The 17,296-nt window shown below is 41.1% G+C and overlaps 1 protein-coding gene across 1 annotated transcript in view; it reads left to right on the plus strand.

The window, feature by feature from the left end:
* The window catches only part of reck (reversion-inducing-cysteine-rich protein with kazal motifs), a gene marked incomplete at its 3' end in the record, with an annotated part of 64,475 nt that overhangs the window by 18,985 nt on the left and 28,194 nt on the right, over positions 1 to 17,296 (plus strand). The window contains exons 2-3 of the mRNA XM_083995234.1: positions 7,196 to 7,254; positions 12,975 to 13,049. Coding sequence (XP_083851360.1) covers positions 7,196 to 7,254; positions 12,975 to 13,049 — 134 coding nt within the window. The remainder of the gene's footprint in view (positions 1 to 7,195; positions 7,255 to 12,974; positions 13,050 to 17,296) is intronic.

The raw sequence follows: 17,296 nt of genomic DNA on the forward strand, positions 1-17,296 counted from the left end.
CTTCACAGGATCATTATGAGATGATCCTGTGGTGTGAGGTGTTAAGAGTCAAATTCTCCCGACAATCGGTTCATAAAGACGTTGTGCAAACGTCGGGAGTCTGATAAATTGATTTCACTTCATCGCTTCCTGGTTGATACAGAGTTAAAGGGATAGTTCACCCAAAATTCAAATTGCACTCATACTCTACACTCATGTGGACTAAGGGCTGGGAGAAGTTTCAGAGTCCTCCGTGGCTTCTCTGAGTTACAGGAGGTCTGACATGACATGACATTTATTATACATTTGAATTAAGTTAGCCGGCATTAGCTGCAACTGCTAACGTTAACGGTAACGTTATGTGACGGCGTTGAATCTTCCCACCCCGAGTGACGACGTAGGCAAAGATGGCGACGCTGTGAATATGGTCAGTAAAGAGGCAACGGGGTATAAAAATTATGAGAAACAAAAGGAAAACAATCAAATATTTAAAAAAAAAAAAGAGGATGGCGTCACATAAAAACAAGTCTGTAAAAGTCTTAAGTGGGTTTTAAGAAGTGATTTAAAAGACGTCACTGAGCACAACATGCTTTATCTCCTCTCAGGTCTCAGCTGTTAGAGTGAAGTGACGTATTAAAATACAGTTGTTGTGTTTGTGGTGATGCTGACTGACTGAGTGACTGACTGAGTGACTGAGTGACTGACTGACTGACTGACTGACTGAGTGAGTGATGGAGTGAACTCGTTGGTCGTTGTTTGTCGACGTTGTGGATATGAAGTCGTGTTTCAGCTGCTGCTCTGGTTCTGACCCGGTTTCTGTAGAGAACCTGTAGGACTGAGACTCTGAGAACCAGGAGGAGGGAGAGAGGTCCGGTTATAAAAGAGGCCGTGTGTAGTTCAGGGCCCCTCAGGAAACCAGGAAACCAGGCCGCTGGGATGTGGCCGGCCGGTCGAGGCCCCGGAACGCCGCTCAGAGCCTCAGACCCGGAGCGCCGTGAAGGCAGCAGCTGAAGGACGACGGCCGGAGCTCATTAGCAGCTTCATACTCTACCCCGACCCCCCTCAACCCCCCCAAACCCCCCCACTGGAGTTATTATGTCACCTGCCATTAGTTGGAAAGGCTCTCAGTGTGTGTGTGTGTGTGTGTGTGTGTGTGTGTGTGTGTGTGTGAGGGGGGAGGGTTCATCTGTTCTCAGTTCAGTCGGTGCAGCAGAAAGTTCAGCGACAGACAAACTGAACAACATGGAGGTTCTGGTTTCACTGTGGAGGGAAACTCAGTTCACTTCAACACAATATAACATAACAACATGACAACACAACAACATAACAACACAACAACATGACAACACAACATGGAGGAGGTGAAGAACAGAGCATCGTCCTGCAGCAGAACAGACAGACACACAACGACCCAGATTCACAACAGCTGAGTTCAGATTAGAATCAGTTTAGAGACTGAGGCCTATAGTCCACACCAACACGGGCATTTTTGAAACCAAACTTTTATGGACCCCGGTTTTAAAAAAAATTGCGTCCACACCACCAGTGTGATAAAAAAATATCTCCGTCCACATGAAATCGCAAAATCCGCCTCAAACAATGTCATGCACATGCCAAAGCAGTAGGTGGCAATAGCACTCCTAACAGGAAGGCCATTTTATCCAATCACAAGGCTGGAAAAAGTCATACCGGAACAACAACAATGGCTATGCTAAATGCTAAATAGCGCCAGTAACAGCAGCTCCGTCAGCTGGTCACGTCTAGAGCTCCACAAGTCTCCATGGATACAACTTACTGTTAACCCTCACACAGTGTGACGCCGAACAATGTCGACAAGAAATTGCGTTTTTCCTCGGTTTTCCTGTCCACACATGAAGCTGAAACCAGACTATTGAAACAGTTCACCCTGGACTCGGTTACAAAAAACTCTGGTTTCAGGAGCCCATAACTACAGTTACGAGTGGATGAAAGAACAAACCGTGAAGAGAAACACACGGTTTCACAAATACCCGCGTTCGTGTGGACGGCCCCTAAGGTAGAGCCATCAGAACGAACTCTGTTAATCAAACAGAAGTCAAATTATTTTAGAAATGAAAACATTTGAAGGTGAAACCGACGTTCCAACGTGTTCCTTCTGCAACGACGTAAATTAATGTTGTGCGTCGTGACATTCGTGGTTCAACTATTCTGTTGTTGTTGTTGTGCGACGTAGAGCTGCAGCTTCAGATATACAGTACGAGCAGAGTTTTTTTTAATTGTCCGTTTATTCAGCTGGAGCGGTGCCTACGTGTTCCCACAGTACACACACACCTTCTTTTCTTTCTTTTTTTTTTAATCAAGCAATCCGTGAACCACTTGGTTTCGCTCATGGATCAACTGTGATCCGTTGCTCCACTACTTATAATATTTAGATTTCCCGTCTTAAAGTTTTATATTGAGTCGGTAAAACTTCAGTCTGTTGCAAATGTTACATAACAGATTTGGTTGGAATGCCCTTTAGTGGATGCAGGCAAAATAATAATCTGGTATAGGTGGATATAATAAGCTAAAAAAAAAAACATTGAAAATTGAATACAATTTGAATATTTAACGTTAGAAATTCTAATCTAATTTGAGGGAAGATTGACAGCCCTGTTCAAACTGAATGAACCTGCTCCGTAGAAGAAAAAGTCATTTTTCTCAAAGTTCAGTCTGAACCAGGTTGTTCTGGTGGGTCGGCCCCGTAACAACACTCTGGTGTAAACCGACTGTTGAGAATAAATGTAGGCTCAATGTGAACACCAGACCAGACCAGACCAGATGGAAACAGTTAAAACCTGAACGACTCATTCAGGATGAATCAGTCAGAGAGGAAACAGAACCAACAGGATGATGATGTTGTAGGTTGATGTGGGTTTTTACACCTGAAGGTTTCTTCTTCTCACCTGTTGCTGCTGCTGAGTCACTTCCTCTTTAAAGGCCCATGTTGTGCACTTTTCTCTGGGTTTATTTCCCTAACAAGATGTATCATTGGTTTTGAGTACCTGTGATCTGCTTAATATTGTTCCTACTGCCCCTTTCTGTTGCCTCTTTCTGGAGCTCTAGCAGGCACAGGTCATTTGGCCAATCAGAACACAGAGAATAAGAACCTCTCCTCTGATTGGCTGACTGTTTTTGAGTGGCATGTGGTCGGGCCAATCACAGGCAAGTAACTGAAACCTAAGCTGCATTCATAAAAATTGAAAAAAAAAAAAAAACTGGTCACGGTGGGCGGAGTTACCTTGTGTGTGACATCACAGAAAGGAGGAAGTGCTATCTGCTCGTCTTAAAGGGACAGTTCCTACAAATGGGCGGTGTGTGTTTCTCCGTTTATGACCAGTTTGATGCATGGGGCAGTATATTCGTCTATCTATATACATCTTTATCATCTATATACGTCTATCTATATACATCTATATCATCTATATACGTGGCCCAGAGACCTCCCCAAGCACCAAAAAATAACCACAATCACATTTTTCATGCCATGGGGCCTTTAAGGTCGGTGATGATGTCACCAGCGTGGAGGCGGAGTTATGTGATGTTTCACTAACGTCCTGGGAGACTTTGTCCAAACTTTCATTCAGACGAATGAGAGCAAAGAGAGGTCAAAGGTCAAGACCATAGTGACGTCACTACACACAACTCCGTCTTTCACATCTGATCTGGAGCTCTGTGCTGTATTTCATGCAATGACATTAAGAGATCTCTGTTTTATTCTATTCTATTCTATTATATCCTATTCTTTTGTATTATATTCTGTTCCAATCTATTGTATTCTGTTATATTCTGTTCTATTATATCATTTTCTATTCTGTTCTATTGTATCCTATTCTGTTGTATTCTATTATATTCTGTTCTATTATATTGTGTTCTGTTATATTCTATTCCATTCTATTCTGTTCTGTTCTCTCCTCCTCTCCTGTGTTTGACCTGTGTGTGACTCAGTCGGTGACGACACCTTCACCGTGTGGTTTTACTTAAACAGTGTGGAGGTGATCAAAGGGAGTGGGCGGGGCTTAGCGGCGCTGAGAGCGTCATCAGTCACAACAGTTTATCCAGACAGTCACTCTCCATGTACACACACACACACACACACACACACACACACACACACACACACACACACACACACACACACACACACACCAGTCAGCCTCATCACTCTTACTGTGAAACAGCTTTTTAGTCATAAGGGAATGGAATGTCTTTTATTTTGAAAGACCACACACACAGAAGACGGACCAATCAGAGATGACAAACAAGGCTCCTTTTGCTTTGTTTTGACTCTTTTTGTTGTTGTTTTTTAGAATATTTAGATAGAAATAGAATAGAAGAATAGAAAAGAGTTCGTACATGATGTTTCTCTCTTATATTTTACGTTTCATACACAAGAGATTCTACTGTGATGCTACTTTTTATAGCACTTTCAGCTTTGTATAATACGAGCTGTTTGTTCTATACAAAAACACAACTCAACTTAAAGCAGAAGTGAGTGATCCGGTGGTTTTGGCTAATGCTGCGTTCCAGGCAGGCTTTTGAAACCGTAAATTACAGCTTCAAGTCACGACTTACGACTTTGTAGCGTTCCAGGCAACCCACTCGTGTTTCTCCGACCTGTTTTACCTGTGAAAGTCACTATAACGGCCACTCGTAACTTCTGACCCGTGAACTCGTACCAGATCGAACTGGTACGACTTCACAGGTCGGAAAAACACGAGTTACGGGTTGCCTTGAACGCACCATAACGTCTTGTCAGCAGATGGAGTTAGCAGTCCCCGCCCTCGTCATGGATCTATTGGTCCTCGTCCCTACGTCACCACATTCAGGCGCATCCCTTGGCTGCACACACAGAGAGGACTGCCCCTTTATGCCGTTCTCTCTCCTCATTGGATAAAGGTTGTAGGATACAAGGAAAGTTTTCTCCTGGGCTCAGAGCAGAGCAGAGTGACTGACAGACCCGTGTTTCAGACCAAACACTCTATAGAAGTGATTGCTGTCGGAAGATACAACTATTTAAGACTTATATTAACACAAACATTCACCTTACTTCTGCTTTAAAGCTCTAATCTGGTACTGTTCATCAAATGGCAACATTTATGTTTGAACTGTACACTGGCCCTTTTAGATAAAATAAAATTGAAGTTGAAATTGAAATACAATCCAATATCAGCAATATATAATAACAATGGGAAAAGAACATAAATTACTAACATAGATCACCAATAGAAGTTAAGACAATAAAAAGGTAAAATACAAATAAAAGCTTCACTAATAACAAGATTAAACTTTTAGGAGTCGACAAAGACACGAGGCAGCAAAATGTAAATATTGAAAATAAAATCATTAAAATGATTTACAGTTAAAGAGATAGTTCAACATTTTTGGCAAATTGGCCCATTGCCATAATCCCTATAGTCATAGCAGTAGGTTTGTTACCTTTAATTGTCGGTGCAAGCTATTTTTAGAACGGTGGAGCAGCGGTGCTCAGAGCTACGCTACGGAGGCTCATTATGGGATTTCTTGGACTATCCCTTTAAATAACATAAAAGTCATAAAATATCTACTCATGGATACTGCAGTAGATTTAAAACTGACTGGTACTAACTGCAGTAGTTAATATTTGACCTCATGACAGTGTGTTGTTGTTGTGATGGAGGAGGAGGAGGAGGAGGAGGAGGAGGAGGAGGAGGAGGAGGAAGAGCAGTTTGCTGACAACAAACTGAGCCAAGTCACTTACTGGAACCAGAGGGGGGGGGGTTGTGGTTTGTCGCTGTGATGCCAGCCAGTGTGTGTGTGTTGGTGTGTGTGTGTGTGTGTGTGTGTGTGCATGTACACAGGATGGTTGTGTCTTTGCCACAGCTTCTTCCTTCACACAGTCGCTCAGTGTTTCAGTGTTTAGACTCTGAGCTCACAACATTTCCACTTGGAGCTGCACAAGAAACCAACCAGAAACCTCAATATTCACTGTCACTAATTAAACATTTCAAATCAACATCCATCATCTCAAGCAGATAATGAACTTTATATTAAAGCATAATAACATTCTCCCACAGCTTCTTGAGACTTTTCCAGGAACAACTCCCTTATTTAATTCATTCAGGAAATAAAGCGCAGTAAAAGAGAAAGTTTCCACAAACATAAATGAGAAGTAAACACTGCAAAAACTCAAAATCTTACCAAGAATATTTGTCTAATTTTTTGTCAAAATGTCATTTCTAGTCAAAACAAATCTCATTCTACTTAAAATAAGACTCATCACATTAAAAAGCAGCTTGTTTTTAGACACTTTTTACTTCTTTCAAGGATATTTTCACTTGAAATAAGTAGAAAAATCTGATAGTGGAGCAAGTTTTTCTTTCTTATTACAAACACAAAACACTTCCTTTCACTGGCAGATTTTTCTACTTATTTCAAGTGAAAATTTTGATTGAAACAAGTGAAAATGATCTAAAAACAAGTTAATTTGTTTAGGTGATGAGTCTTATTTTAAGTGGAAAGAGTTTAGTTTTGACTAGAAATGAGACATTTCGACAAGAAATAAGATAAATAGTCTTGGAAAGATTTTGAGTTTTTGCAGTGAATAAATTCTTCTAAAGTGCAGGAACAAAGTGTTTATAGTACATTTGTTTAGAGCTGCAAAAATTAATCGATTAATCAAATAATAATCGATCATCGTCAACTATTTTGATAATCTAATAATCAGTTGAGTAGTTTTTTAAGGGGAAAAAAGTCCAGATTCTCTGATTCCAGCTTCTTCAATGTGAATATTTCTGGTTTCTTTGTTCCTTTATGACAATAAACTGAGTCTCTCTTTGGTTTGTGGACAAAACAAGACATTTGAGGACGATGTCGTCTGGTGGTTTGAGAAACACTGATTGATGTTTTTAGACATTTTTTAACATTTTATTGACCAAACAACTAATCGATTAATCGTTTAAATAATCAACACTTTAATCGATAATAATAATAATCGTTAGTTGCAGTAAAAACCCAGACAGCGCCGCTCTGACGCTGTGGTGGAAGGTGGAACTGCAGCTTGAATGATACAAATTAAGCCCTGCACCATTTTTCTTTTTTCTTTTTTTATCACAGCGGTTACAAACGGATGCTGTTGTCACTTGGCAACAAGTCTGCATGAATTATTATGGACTAGCTGATGTTTCTATTGTTTTCTAACCTCTCTGTGTCTCTGCAGATCCTGCCTGCTGCCACCATGCTGCCGAGTTTTCATCTTGTAAAGAAGCTTGTGACCAGGTAGGAGAACACACACACACACACACATGCACATACACACACATGCACACATGCACACACACACACACACACACACGTGCACACACACACACACACACACACACACACACTCATCAGCCCATTACATTCATGGGTCTGAATCCATGAATGGAGGTTTTTTGAAGGAGACGAGTGTAAAAAGTTTTTTTGTCTCTTGTTGCTTTGAAGTGCAGAATAAAAAGTTCAGCTTCGCCCGGTTGGGAGCAGGTGACGCCCCCCAACCCCCCCCCCCCCCCCCCCCCTTTCTATCTCTCCCTCCCCAACCCCCTCATCTCCCTCTCTCGTCCTTCTCTACCGACATAAAGAAGATGTGAAAGAGTCTTTTCTCTGCCAGCGACAGACAGGCAGAGTTCAAACCTTATTCCTGCTTTTGAAGTGGGAAGAGGACGGAGGGAAGGAACGGAGGAGGAGGGGGGGGGGGGGGAGCATTGAAGAGGGCGGTTGTCCTCTTATTGGTTGACATCATCATTCTGCCAAATGAAAGACGTTTAGTGACGGATGAAGATGGAGGAGGAGGAGGAGGAGGAGGAGAGATGTAATGAGCTCTAAACACCCCCCTGCCCCTTTAGAGGTGGTGGTTAAAGCTGCAGCGTGGTTTAATGTTGGGGGGTGTGTGTGTGTGTGTGTGTGTGTGTGTGTGTGTGTGTGTGTGTGTGTGTGTGTGTGTGTGTGTGTGTGTGTGTGTGTGTGTGTGTGTGTGTGTGTTGGGGAGTGGGGTGTAATGAGCAGGATGGTTTAGACTCTAACGACCTGGTTCTGGTCCTGGTTCTGGTTCCACCCCGGATAAAGAGCCAGGAGGTTAAATATAGAAGAATAATCGAGGGGTGCACGATATCAGGAAGTTATGACGTCATCTCCAAAGGAAGTTTAAAATCGAAAGCAACTGGACTTGGTTATTTGTCTAGGAAGACGTTTCACCTCTCATCCAAGAGGCTTCATCAGTTGGAGGACCAGTCCCAGCCTGGTCAGATGCTACATGAACTGAGGTGAAACGTCTTCCTAGACAAATAACCAAGTCCAGTTGCTTTTGATTTAAAATTCCTTTGGGGATAACGATGACCTGGACAAATGATGAGTCTGATAACATAACGAATAACCTCATTTACTTTAGTGAAAAGTTCTTCATTTGTATAAAACCAGCCAAGATCCTTTAACTTTATTTTGGAAGCACTTTATCAGTTTGTTTACATAGAAATGTTTGAATCTAACTTGTGTCAGTGCATTAATTCTATCCATCTATCTATCTATCTTATTTAAATAGATGTTCATCAAATATCATGTCAACTATTTGACATAGATATCAAATAGTTTTGTTTGATACTTTTTAGCAAATGTTTGAAAGGCTGGCTAATAGAATATCTTCATTCAAAGACTCAAAACTGTTTGTGGTTTTAGTGATGTCATAATATATCTTCGGTCCACTGTCCGCTGTTACTAGTCTTTCTTATCTCCAGATATGTTATTGGTTATCGGTTTAAAAAAGAAGTTATTGTGCATCCCTAGAATAATCTTTATTTCTTTATTTTGATACTTGAATGAATCAGACTGAAGGTCACAATGTGATCAATGACTCTGAGTCCAGGAGTTTGATATAATTATAATGTTTTTAATAGACTGTAATGAGATCAGACATAATCTGTAGTTTCCAGTTTAAAAAGTGATGATGATTACAACAGAACCTGAACCTGAAGGTTGTGTTGGTGCTGACGTTGACGTTGAGTCCTCCTGTGAGTCCGTCAGTCCGTCTGCAGCAGCTTCTATTCACCTCTCACACAGACGGACCAACAACCCGCTCTGCTTTTGTTGCCACGCTGAGATTTCCTCTTTGATGATGTGCCAGTGAATCAGCGTCGCTCGGCTTGGCGTTGTGTCTTCCTGTCACTTCAGAGAGGGGGAGGGATGAGGGGGGGGGGGGGGTGAAGTCTGAATTCCTCTGGTTCAGTTTGTCTGATAAAGAACCAGAACAAGAACAGGACATCACAAACACATCATGACCATCTGCAGCCTGAAGGAGGACAGAGTCCAGATGGACTGAGGGACGGATGGATTAAGAAATGAAGGACTGAAGGACTAAAGGAACAATGGACTGAAGGACTAATGGACTGATTGAATTATGGACTGATGGACCGATGGACTGGTGGACTGATGAACTAAAGGACCGATGGATTTAAGGGCCGATGGAATGAAGGACCGATGGACCGATAGACATAAGGACCGATGGACATAAGGACGATGGACCTAAGGACCGATGGACCTAAGGATGATGGACCTAAGGACCGATGGACATAAGGACCGATGGACCTAAGGACCGATGGACATAAGGACCGATGGACATAAGGACCGATGGACATAAGGGCCGATGGACCAAAGGGCCGATGGACCAAAGGGCCGATGGACATAAGGGCCGATGGACCAAAGGGCCGATGGACCAAAGGGCCGATGGACATAAGGACCGATGGACATAAGGGCCGATGGACCAAAGGGCCGATGGACCAAAGGGCCGATGGACATAAGGACCGATGGACATAAGGGCCGATGGACCAAAGGGCCGATGGACCAAAGGACCGATGGACCAAAGGGCCGATGGACCAAAGGGCCGATGGACCAAAGGACCGATGGACATAAGGACCGATGGACATAAGGGCCGATGGACCAAAGGGCCGATGGACCAAAGGACCGATGGACATAAGGACCGATGGACCAAAGGGCCGATGGACCAAAGGGCCGATGGACATAAGGGCCGATGGACCAAAGGGCCGATGGACCAAAGGACCGATGGACATAAGGACCGATGGACATAAGGACCGATGGACATAAGGACCGATGGGCCGAAGGACCGATGGACCTGAGGATGATGGACCTAACGACGATGGACATAAGGACCGATGGACCTAAGGAAACAGAAACAGGAAGTTGCAGCAGAACTAGATCCTGACATAAAAATCAAACTTTTGATATTCAGTTAAACAGTCAGGTTTATGATCTCTTCTTCCAGCTTCCAGCTTCTCTGGGATCATTAATGTTCAGAATGTGTGAAGTCGGTGCAGCGACGACGTCCAATCGCTGCAGAGGAGGAAACGAGGGGGCGGAGCCAGTGGCAGCGTGTGAGGCTGTAAATCTCAGTCAGTGGGTTTCATGACTTCACTCTGCAGCCAGAGACTGTTGGTTCACACCACGCTGAGAAGTGTTATGGCTGAGTGTGTGTGTGTGTGTGTGTGTGTGTGTGTGTGTGTGTGTGTGTGTGTGTGTGTGTGTGTGTGTGTGTGTGTGTGTGTGTGTGTGTGTGTCTCTGTGTGTGTGTGTGTTGGCTGAGTGTGTGTGTGTGTGTGTGTGTGTGTGTGGGGTGTTGGGAGGGACTGTGTTTCCCAGGGCCGGAGCACATTCCTCGGAGCTGGAGAGCAGCTCACACACTGATCCATGAGACAATAAAAAAAAAGAGCTTCGGCCTCTTCAAAGTGAAAACGATCGATTTCATCTGCTGATGCTGATCACTGCCAATAATCACTGCCAGTGACTCACAGCTCAGAGGGGGGGGGGGTGATGGGGGAGGGGGAGGAGGGGGGAGGAACGACTTCAAAGAGCAGATCTGTAAGTGATGAGGTGGAGTTCACCTGGAGAAGCTGGGAAGTTTTATTCCACTGAGGTTTTCACCTCTTGGGTTCTTGGAAATAGTATGAAACAGGAGTACAACAATGTAAACAGAGGGTTGTTTGCACATGACGTCACCGTACACGGACGTCGCTGCGGTTACGCCCACTGAGTGGCAAAAAGACGAGGGGCAGAGACGGCAAAGTTTAAAATCTACAGCAGCATGAACTAACAGAACTACAACACATCTGGAGGATTCGTCTTGGTAACACTTTACTTAGGTATTCATAAGATTGACATAAAACTGTCATAAACATCAATGAATACTTCTGACAGCTGTGGTTAAGTGTCATTCGGTAAGTTATGTCACTTTTGATGCAAAGTTGACATTGTTTGAGATGTTCCTTGTTATGAGAACTTGACATAATTTTTAAAGTTTGGCCATAAGGTCTGCTATGACAGTTTAAATTGTCTTTATGTCAAGTTGTCAGAACAAAAACATCTCAAACAATGTCAACTTTGCATCAAAAGTGACATAACTTACCGAATGACACTTAACCACAGCTGTCATAAGTATTCATTGATGTTTATGACAGCTGTTATGTCATGGTTATGACAGTGTTATGTCGATCTTATGAATACCTATTCAAGTAAAGTGTTACCTTCATCTTTTTACTTTGACCGAGTTACATTCAAGAACCTGTTTTCAATGACGGAAAGTAAATTCACTCGAGCTGTCATTTCTTTCAATCGATCAGCTGTGTTTACTGTTTCATGTGTCATAGTTCTGATGGTTAAACAGATGAATCAGTCTCTAACATGCTACAGTTTGACTGGTCAGAGTTTTTCAGTATAGAAGCAGCTCAGGTGTCAGGATGAAAGAAACAGCTGTGATCTCGTCCCTCTGCACATTAACTATGAGCCTGTCTCTCTGTGTGTGTGTTAAGGACGGATTAAAACACATAACGTAAACAATGTGACTGTAGATACCTGTAGATGCTGCAGGACAGAGGACAGAGATTCGATTCCGATTCTTAGGGTCACGATTTGATTCAAAATCGATTCTCGATCGATGTGCATTGAAAGTGAAAAGGCCTGTAACTCTTCCTCTCTCTTCAGCCTGGTGTTTGGCTGCAGTTAACGGTTAATAATCGGTTAATGAGCGTCAGTTAACGAGCGTCGGTTAACGAGCGTCGGTTATCTTCGCTCGCTGCAACGCCGAGTACGGAAGCCTGTGAGGGCGCAGAGAGACGGAGGAGACCTTAATAAAAAAACGATTATTTAAAGTTTATGGATCGATCCAGAACCGTAGAGGATAAGAATCGCGATTCTTACATTAATCAATTATTTCCCTCCACCCCTAGTGGTTAGTTTTAGTTTCTGTTTAAATCTAAAGGCTGATTGAATTAATGTTGAAATGATTCAGTGATTTCTGGCAACAAGTCCGTGGACCAGATGGTTTTGGGTTCTGGTTGTCGAGTCCTTCTGGCGCTGCTGAAGGCGTTTTATTTTGAAAAAACACAGCGAGTGACACATCTGGGGGGGGTTAGGGTCAGTCTACTTCCTGTTTCTGTTTACACCAGCTTGCACATGCTCAGTGCAGATGAATCACTCAGGTGTGTGTGTGTGTGTTCCAGGTGTGTGAGTCTGGATGGTTTTAGTTTCAGTTTTAGTCGTGTGGACGTGGCTTCGACTCGTGAGACGTGAAGTTATTCAGATTTTATTTATGTCAATGATCTGATTCCATTTAACTCGACTACAAACAGTCTGATGAGTCACTGAGTGTGTGTGTGTGTGTGTGTGTGTGTGTGTGTGTGTGTGTGTGTGTGTGTGTGTGTGTGTGTGTGTGTGTGTGTGTGTGTGTGTGTGTGTGTGTGTGAGACACATTTTTCTCTTCAACATGAAACCAGGAACTCCTTTTTAATCACTTCCCTCTAAATCTCTGTCATATTTGATCAGTTAATTGGAATTAGACGACACTTCCAGAGTCTCATCCCACACACACACACACACTGAACGCACACACAAAATACACACTCTCAGTCTGTGGGCTTAAAGTGTGTGTGTTAACCCTGACTGTGTGTGTGTTGCAGCTCGCCACTATAAAGAGTGAGTCTCGTCTGAAGCATCTCCTCCAGCGGTTACCCAGCTACTGTCCAGAGTCCATGGTGAGTTCACTGACCTCTAGCTTCACCTGTAAACACCAGCTTCACCTGTTGTATTGATTATTAATGCTTTTTTTTTCCTCTTTCTGGCTGTTTTGTTGTTTTTTTCCTGTTGAACGATGTTGAAATTTGAGTTTGCACGTTATAAAACCAACAAAACAATGGAAATAATGAAATTAAGTCCAATTAGGTTTATGAAAATACTTCCCTTATGTAAAAACATCAGCAGTGGTCTTCAAAGTAAAAAGAAAAAGATGATAATACAGAAATTAAACATTAAAAACATAAAAAATAAGAGAAATTAGTTTAGTAATTCACATACAAAATGAAAGATAAGGACTGACAGAAGTGTTATAAATCTTTACTAAACAGTGAGTTTTTGGTTTGTTGGATAAAAACAAAGACGTCGTCAAACATCAGGATCAGTGAAACAATAAATATATTTTTTCAGGTTGTTAAAACACCGTCAATCACAGACAGGAAGTGGTAGATGTGTGGGAGTAAAAATGTTGAAATGGTTGTGTTTTAAAGGAATAGTTCACCAAAAAATGAAATGAAATTCAGTCATTGTTGCCTCTCCCTCATGATGATGAATACTCCGGAGTAGTTTTTTATTCCTCAAAGGTCATCTGGAGACCCGGGAGGCCGGTTCCTAGTCCAAGCAAAACTTTATATGAGAGTAATAGATGAATAATAACACAAAATCGTCCATAAAACTACACAACAACCATTTAATATTCCTCCACACTGCTCGTCCACTGCAATCCAAGTGTCCTGAAGGGAGATAGTCCAGAGTTTACTGGAAACGACCTCATTTAGGACATTTTTACAGCCTCAACAGTCCAAACTCTGGACTATCTCCCTTCAGGACACTTGGATTGCAGTGGACGAGCAGTGTGGAGGAATATTAAATGGTTGTTGTGTAGTTTTATGGACGTTTTTGTGTCGGTCCCTATTACTCTCATGTAAAGTTTAGGAAGTTTAAGGTTTAAGGAATAAAAAACAATTCTGCAAAAACTCAAAATCTTTCCAAGAATACTTGTCTTATTTCTTGGCAAAACTTTCCACTTAAAATAAGACTCGTCACCAAAAAATGAACTTGTTTTTAGATCATTTTCACTTGTTTCAAACAGATTTTCACTTGAAATAAGTATAAAAATCTGCCAGTGAAAGCAAGTTTTTTGTGTTTGTAATAAGAAAGAAAAACTTGCTCCACTATCAGATTTTTCTACTTATTTCAAGTGAAAATCTGCTTGAAAGAAGTAAAAAGTGTCTAAAAACAAGCTGCTTTTTATGTGATGAGTCTGATTTTAAGTGCAAAGAGATTAGTTTTGACTAGAAATAAGACAAATATTCTTGGTAAGATTTTGAGTTTTTGCAGTGTAGCCTACTCCAGAGTATTCATCAGCATGAGGGTTAATTTCATTTTTTTGGGGGGGGTGAACTATTCCTTTAATGGTTGAATGAATGAATGTGTGTCACCCCGCCCAACACACACACACACACACACACACACACACACACGCCCAGTGATCGTATCTGTGTGTCCGACTTATTAAACCCACTTTACCAACTCTCTCATTAGACTTTGACAGGAAGTGGTGGTCGGTGGTCGGTGGTCGTCGTGGTTACCAGAATATACTGCAGCACCTGGTCCAACCACACACACACACACACACACACAAACACACACACGGTGGTTAATTACACAGCAGAGGTTCTGGTGGTTGGATGCTCGTCTGTCAGAGCGGCTCCTCCAGTAATTAGACGCAGCCGGCGACTGTTTCCCTTCCATCCCATCATGTGAACATGTGTCGGTCTCTTACGCAACACGACACGGATTCACACACACAGGACGCTCCGACGTGTGAGGAAGATGATGAAGATGATGATGAACCACAGACTTGGTTGTTTTCACTGCAAAAACTCAATATCTCACCAAGAATATTTGTCTCATTTCTAGTCAAAACAAATCTCATTCTACTTAAAATAAGACTCATCACATAAAAAGCAGCTTGTTTTTAGACACTTTTTACTTCTTTCAAGCAGATTTTCACTTGAAATAAGTAGAAAAATCTGATAGTGGAGCAAGTTTTTCTTTCTTATTACAAGCACTAAAAACTTGCTTTCACTGGCAGATTTTTCTACTTATTTCAAGTGAAAATTAGTTTGAAACAAGTGAAAATGATCTAAAAACAAGTTAATTTTTAGGTGATGAGTCTTATTTTAAGTGGAAAGAGTTTAGTTTTGACTAGAAATGAGACATTTTGGTAAGAAATAAGACAAATATTCTTGGAAAGATCTTTTTCATCCTCCACCTCCTCCTCCTCACTGCAAAAACTCAAAATCTTACCAAGAACATTTGTCTTATTTCTTGTCAAAATGTCTCATTTCTAGTCAAAACTAAACTCTTTTCACTTAAAATAAGACTCATCACCTAAAAATTAACTTGTTTTTAGATCATTTTCACTTGTTTCAAACTAATTTTCACTTGAAATAAGTAGAAAAATCGTAATAAGAAAGAAAAACTTACTTCACTGGCAGATTTTTCTACTTATTTCAAGTGAAAATCTGCTTGAAAGAAGTAAAAAGTGTCTAAAAACAAGTTCATTTTTAGGTGATGAGTCTTATTTTAAGTGGAAACAGATTAGTTTAGACAAGAAATAAGACAAATATTCTTGGTAAGATTTGGGGTTTTTGCAGTGCACTTCCTCTTCCTCTTCCTCTTCGTCCGTTCGTTTCGTTTCGTTTCGTTCTCTCGCTTCTCGACAGATGTTTCTCCAAACCGACGAACCAACGAACCGCCGGACAATTAGTCTCATACCAGGAAATGATTTGCCACCGTCCGTCCCCGTCGCCGAGGACGACGACGACAACAACAGCCTCAGATATGAGATGTTTTAATTACAGAAGAATTTATATGGAGCGGTTTTAATGTGAAGCAGAGCTGGAGATGAATGTTGTTATATTACTTTATATTCCCACGATATCCCATCATACAGATATTTAATCTGTAACAACACCGAGTTCAGCATCAACTTCACCTGAAATATGAAATATAATGATAATAATATTAATAATAACACACAGTTTAAAGGCCTCGTACTGTAAACATATGGATGGAAATTACAACCGACAGACAGTTTATATATAAAGGTCATAAATTGGGAAAACTTTATTGAATCTGTGTAAAATGGTTCAATATGTAACATCAAAGGGCCTGGTTTTAATTTTACAAACCAATAATTCAGTTGCAGAGGAAGAAAAGTTCATGTTTCTTTTTCTTCTTTATGTTTTTTTTCTCCTTTTTTTCCCACATGAACTTGAACTTGAACGTTTGTATGAAAAACACTGAACAGACACGTGACTCAACATCAGTATTAGAATTTATTTATTCCAGCTGCAGATTCTACAACAGACTGTGTTTTATATAGTTTACAGTTTTATTTATTCATTTTATTTATGTCCAACTATCAACACTGTGTGTATATATATAATTTGTATTCTATTTTGTAAATAACTGTATAAACTCGTGAAATAATTCAGCACATAACTCTACAGAATGTCTTTATCTCTCTCTTTTGTTTTATATTTGCATATTTTTCTACGTTTTGTTACAACGCTACTGTAACAACCAAGTTTCCCATGTGTGTGTGTGTGGGATTTTAGACGATGACAACATTCATCTACAGACACATCATTATATTTCCCACACATTCATTTATTCGCGGCTTCCTGCCACAAATAAATTACATCCGCCACCAGTAGATTTTTCAGCTTTTGGCTCGACCAACGCGATATCGTTCCGTTCATTTTTCTCAGCATAGCTGTTTCTCTGTTATTGGCATTCACACACACACATACACACACGGAGAAGCAGTGCATATAGTACAGCACCTACAACACAGTCAGGTTCAACTATCCCCTCAACTATCCCTAAAGTAAGTTATAAAAAACTGCCAATACTACTACAATGAATGAATTAATCCCATATGGGATTACAAGACACATTTAATGAGAAATACAAGAAAACAAAGACTAGACAGTCCTTCCTTTACCTGCCACAGGTGTGACACATAAATAAACAGTTTCAGATTACTTTCAGTACTCAACTAGAATAGAATAGAGAATACTTTATTCATCCCTAGCAGGGAAATTCTAATTAGTCCAGTAGCTCACACAACAATGACACAAAAAAGAAAGAAAGATGAACACAAAACACATTTTAAGAAGTGTTATATAACACGATT

Source organism: Trachurus trachurus (genome assembly GCF_905171665.1).
Source record: "Trachurus trachurus genome assembly, chromosome: 20".
NCBI classification, from domain to species: domain Eukaryota; kingdom Metazoa; phylum Chordata; class Actinopteri; order Carangiformes; family Carangidae; genus Trachurus; species Trachurus trachurus.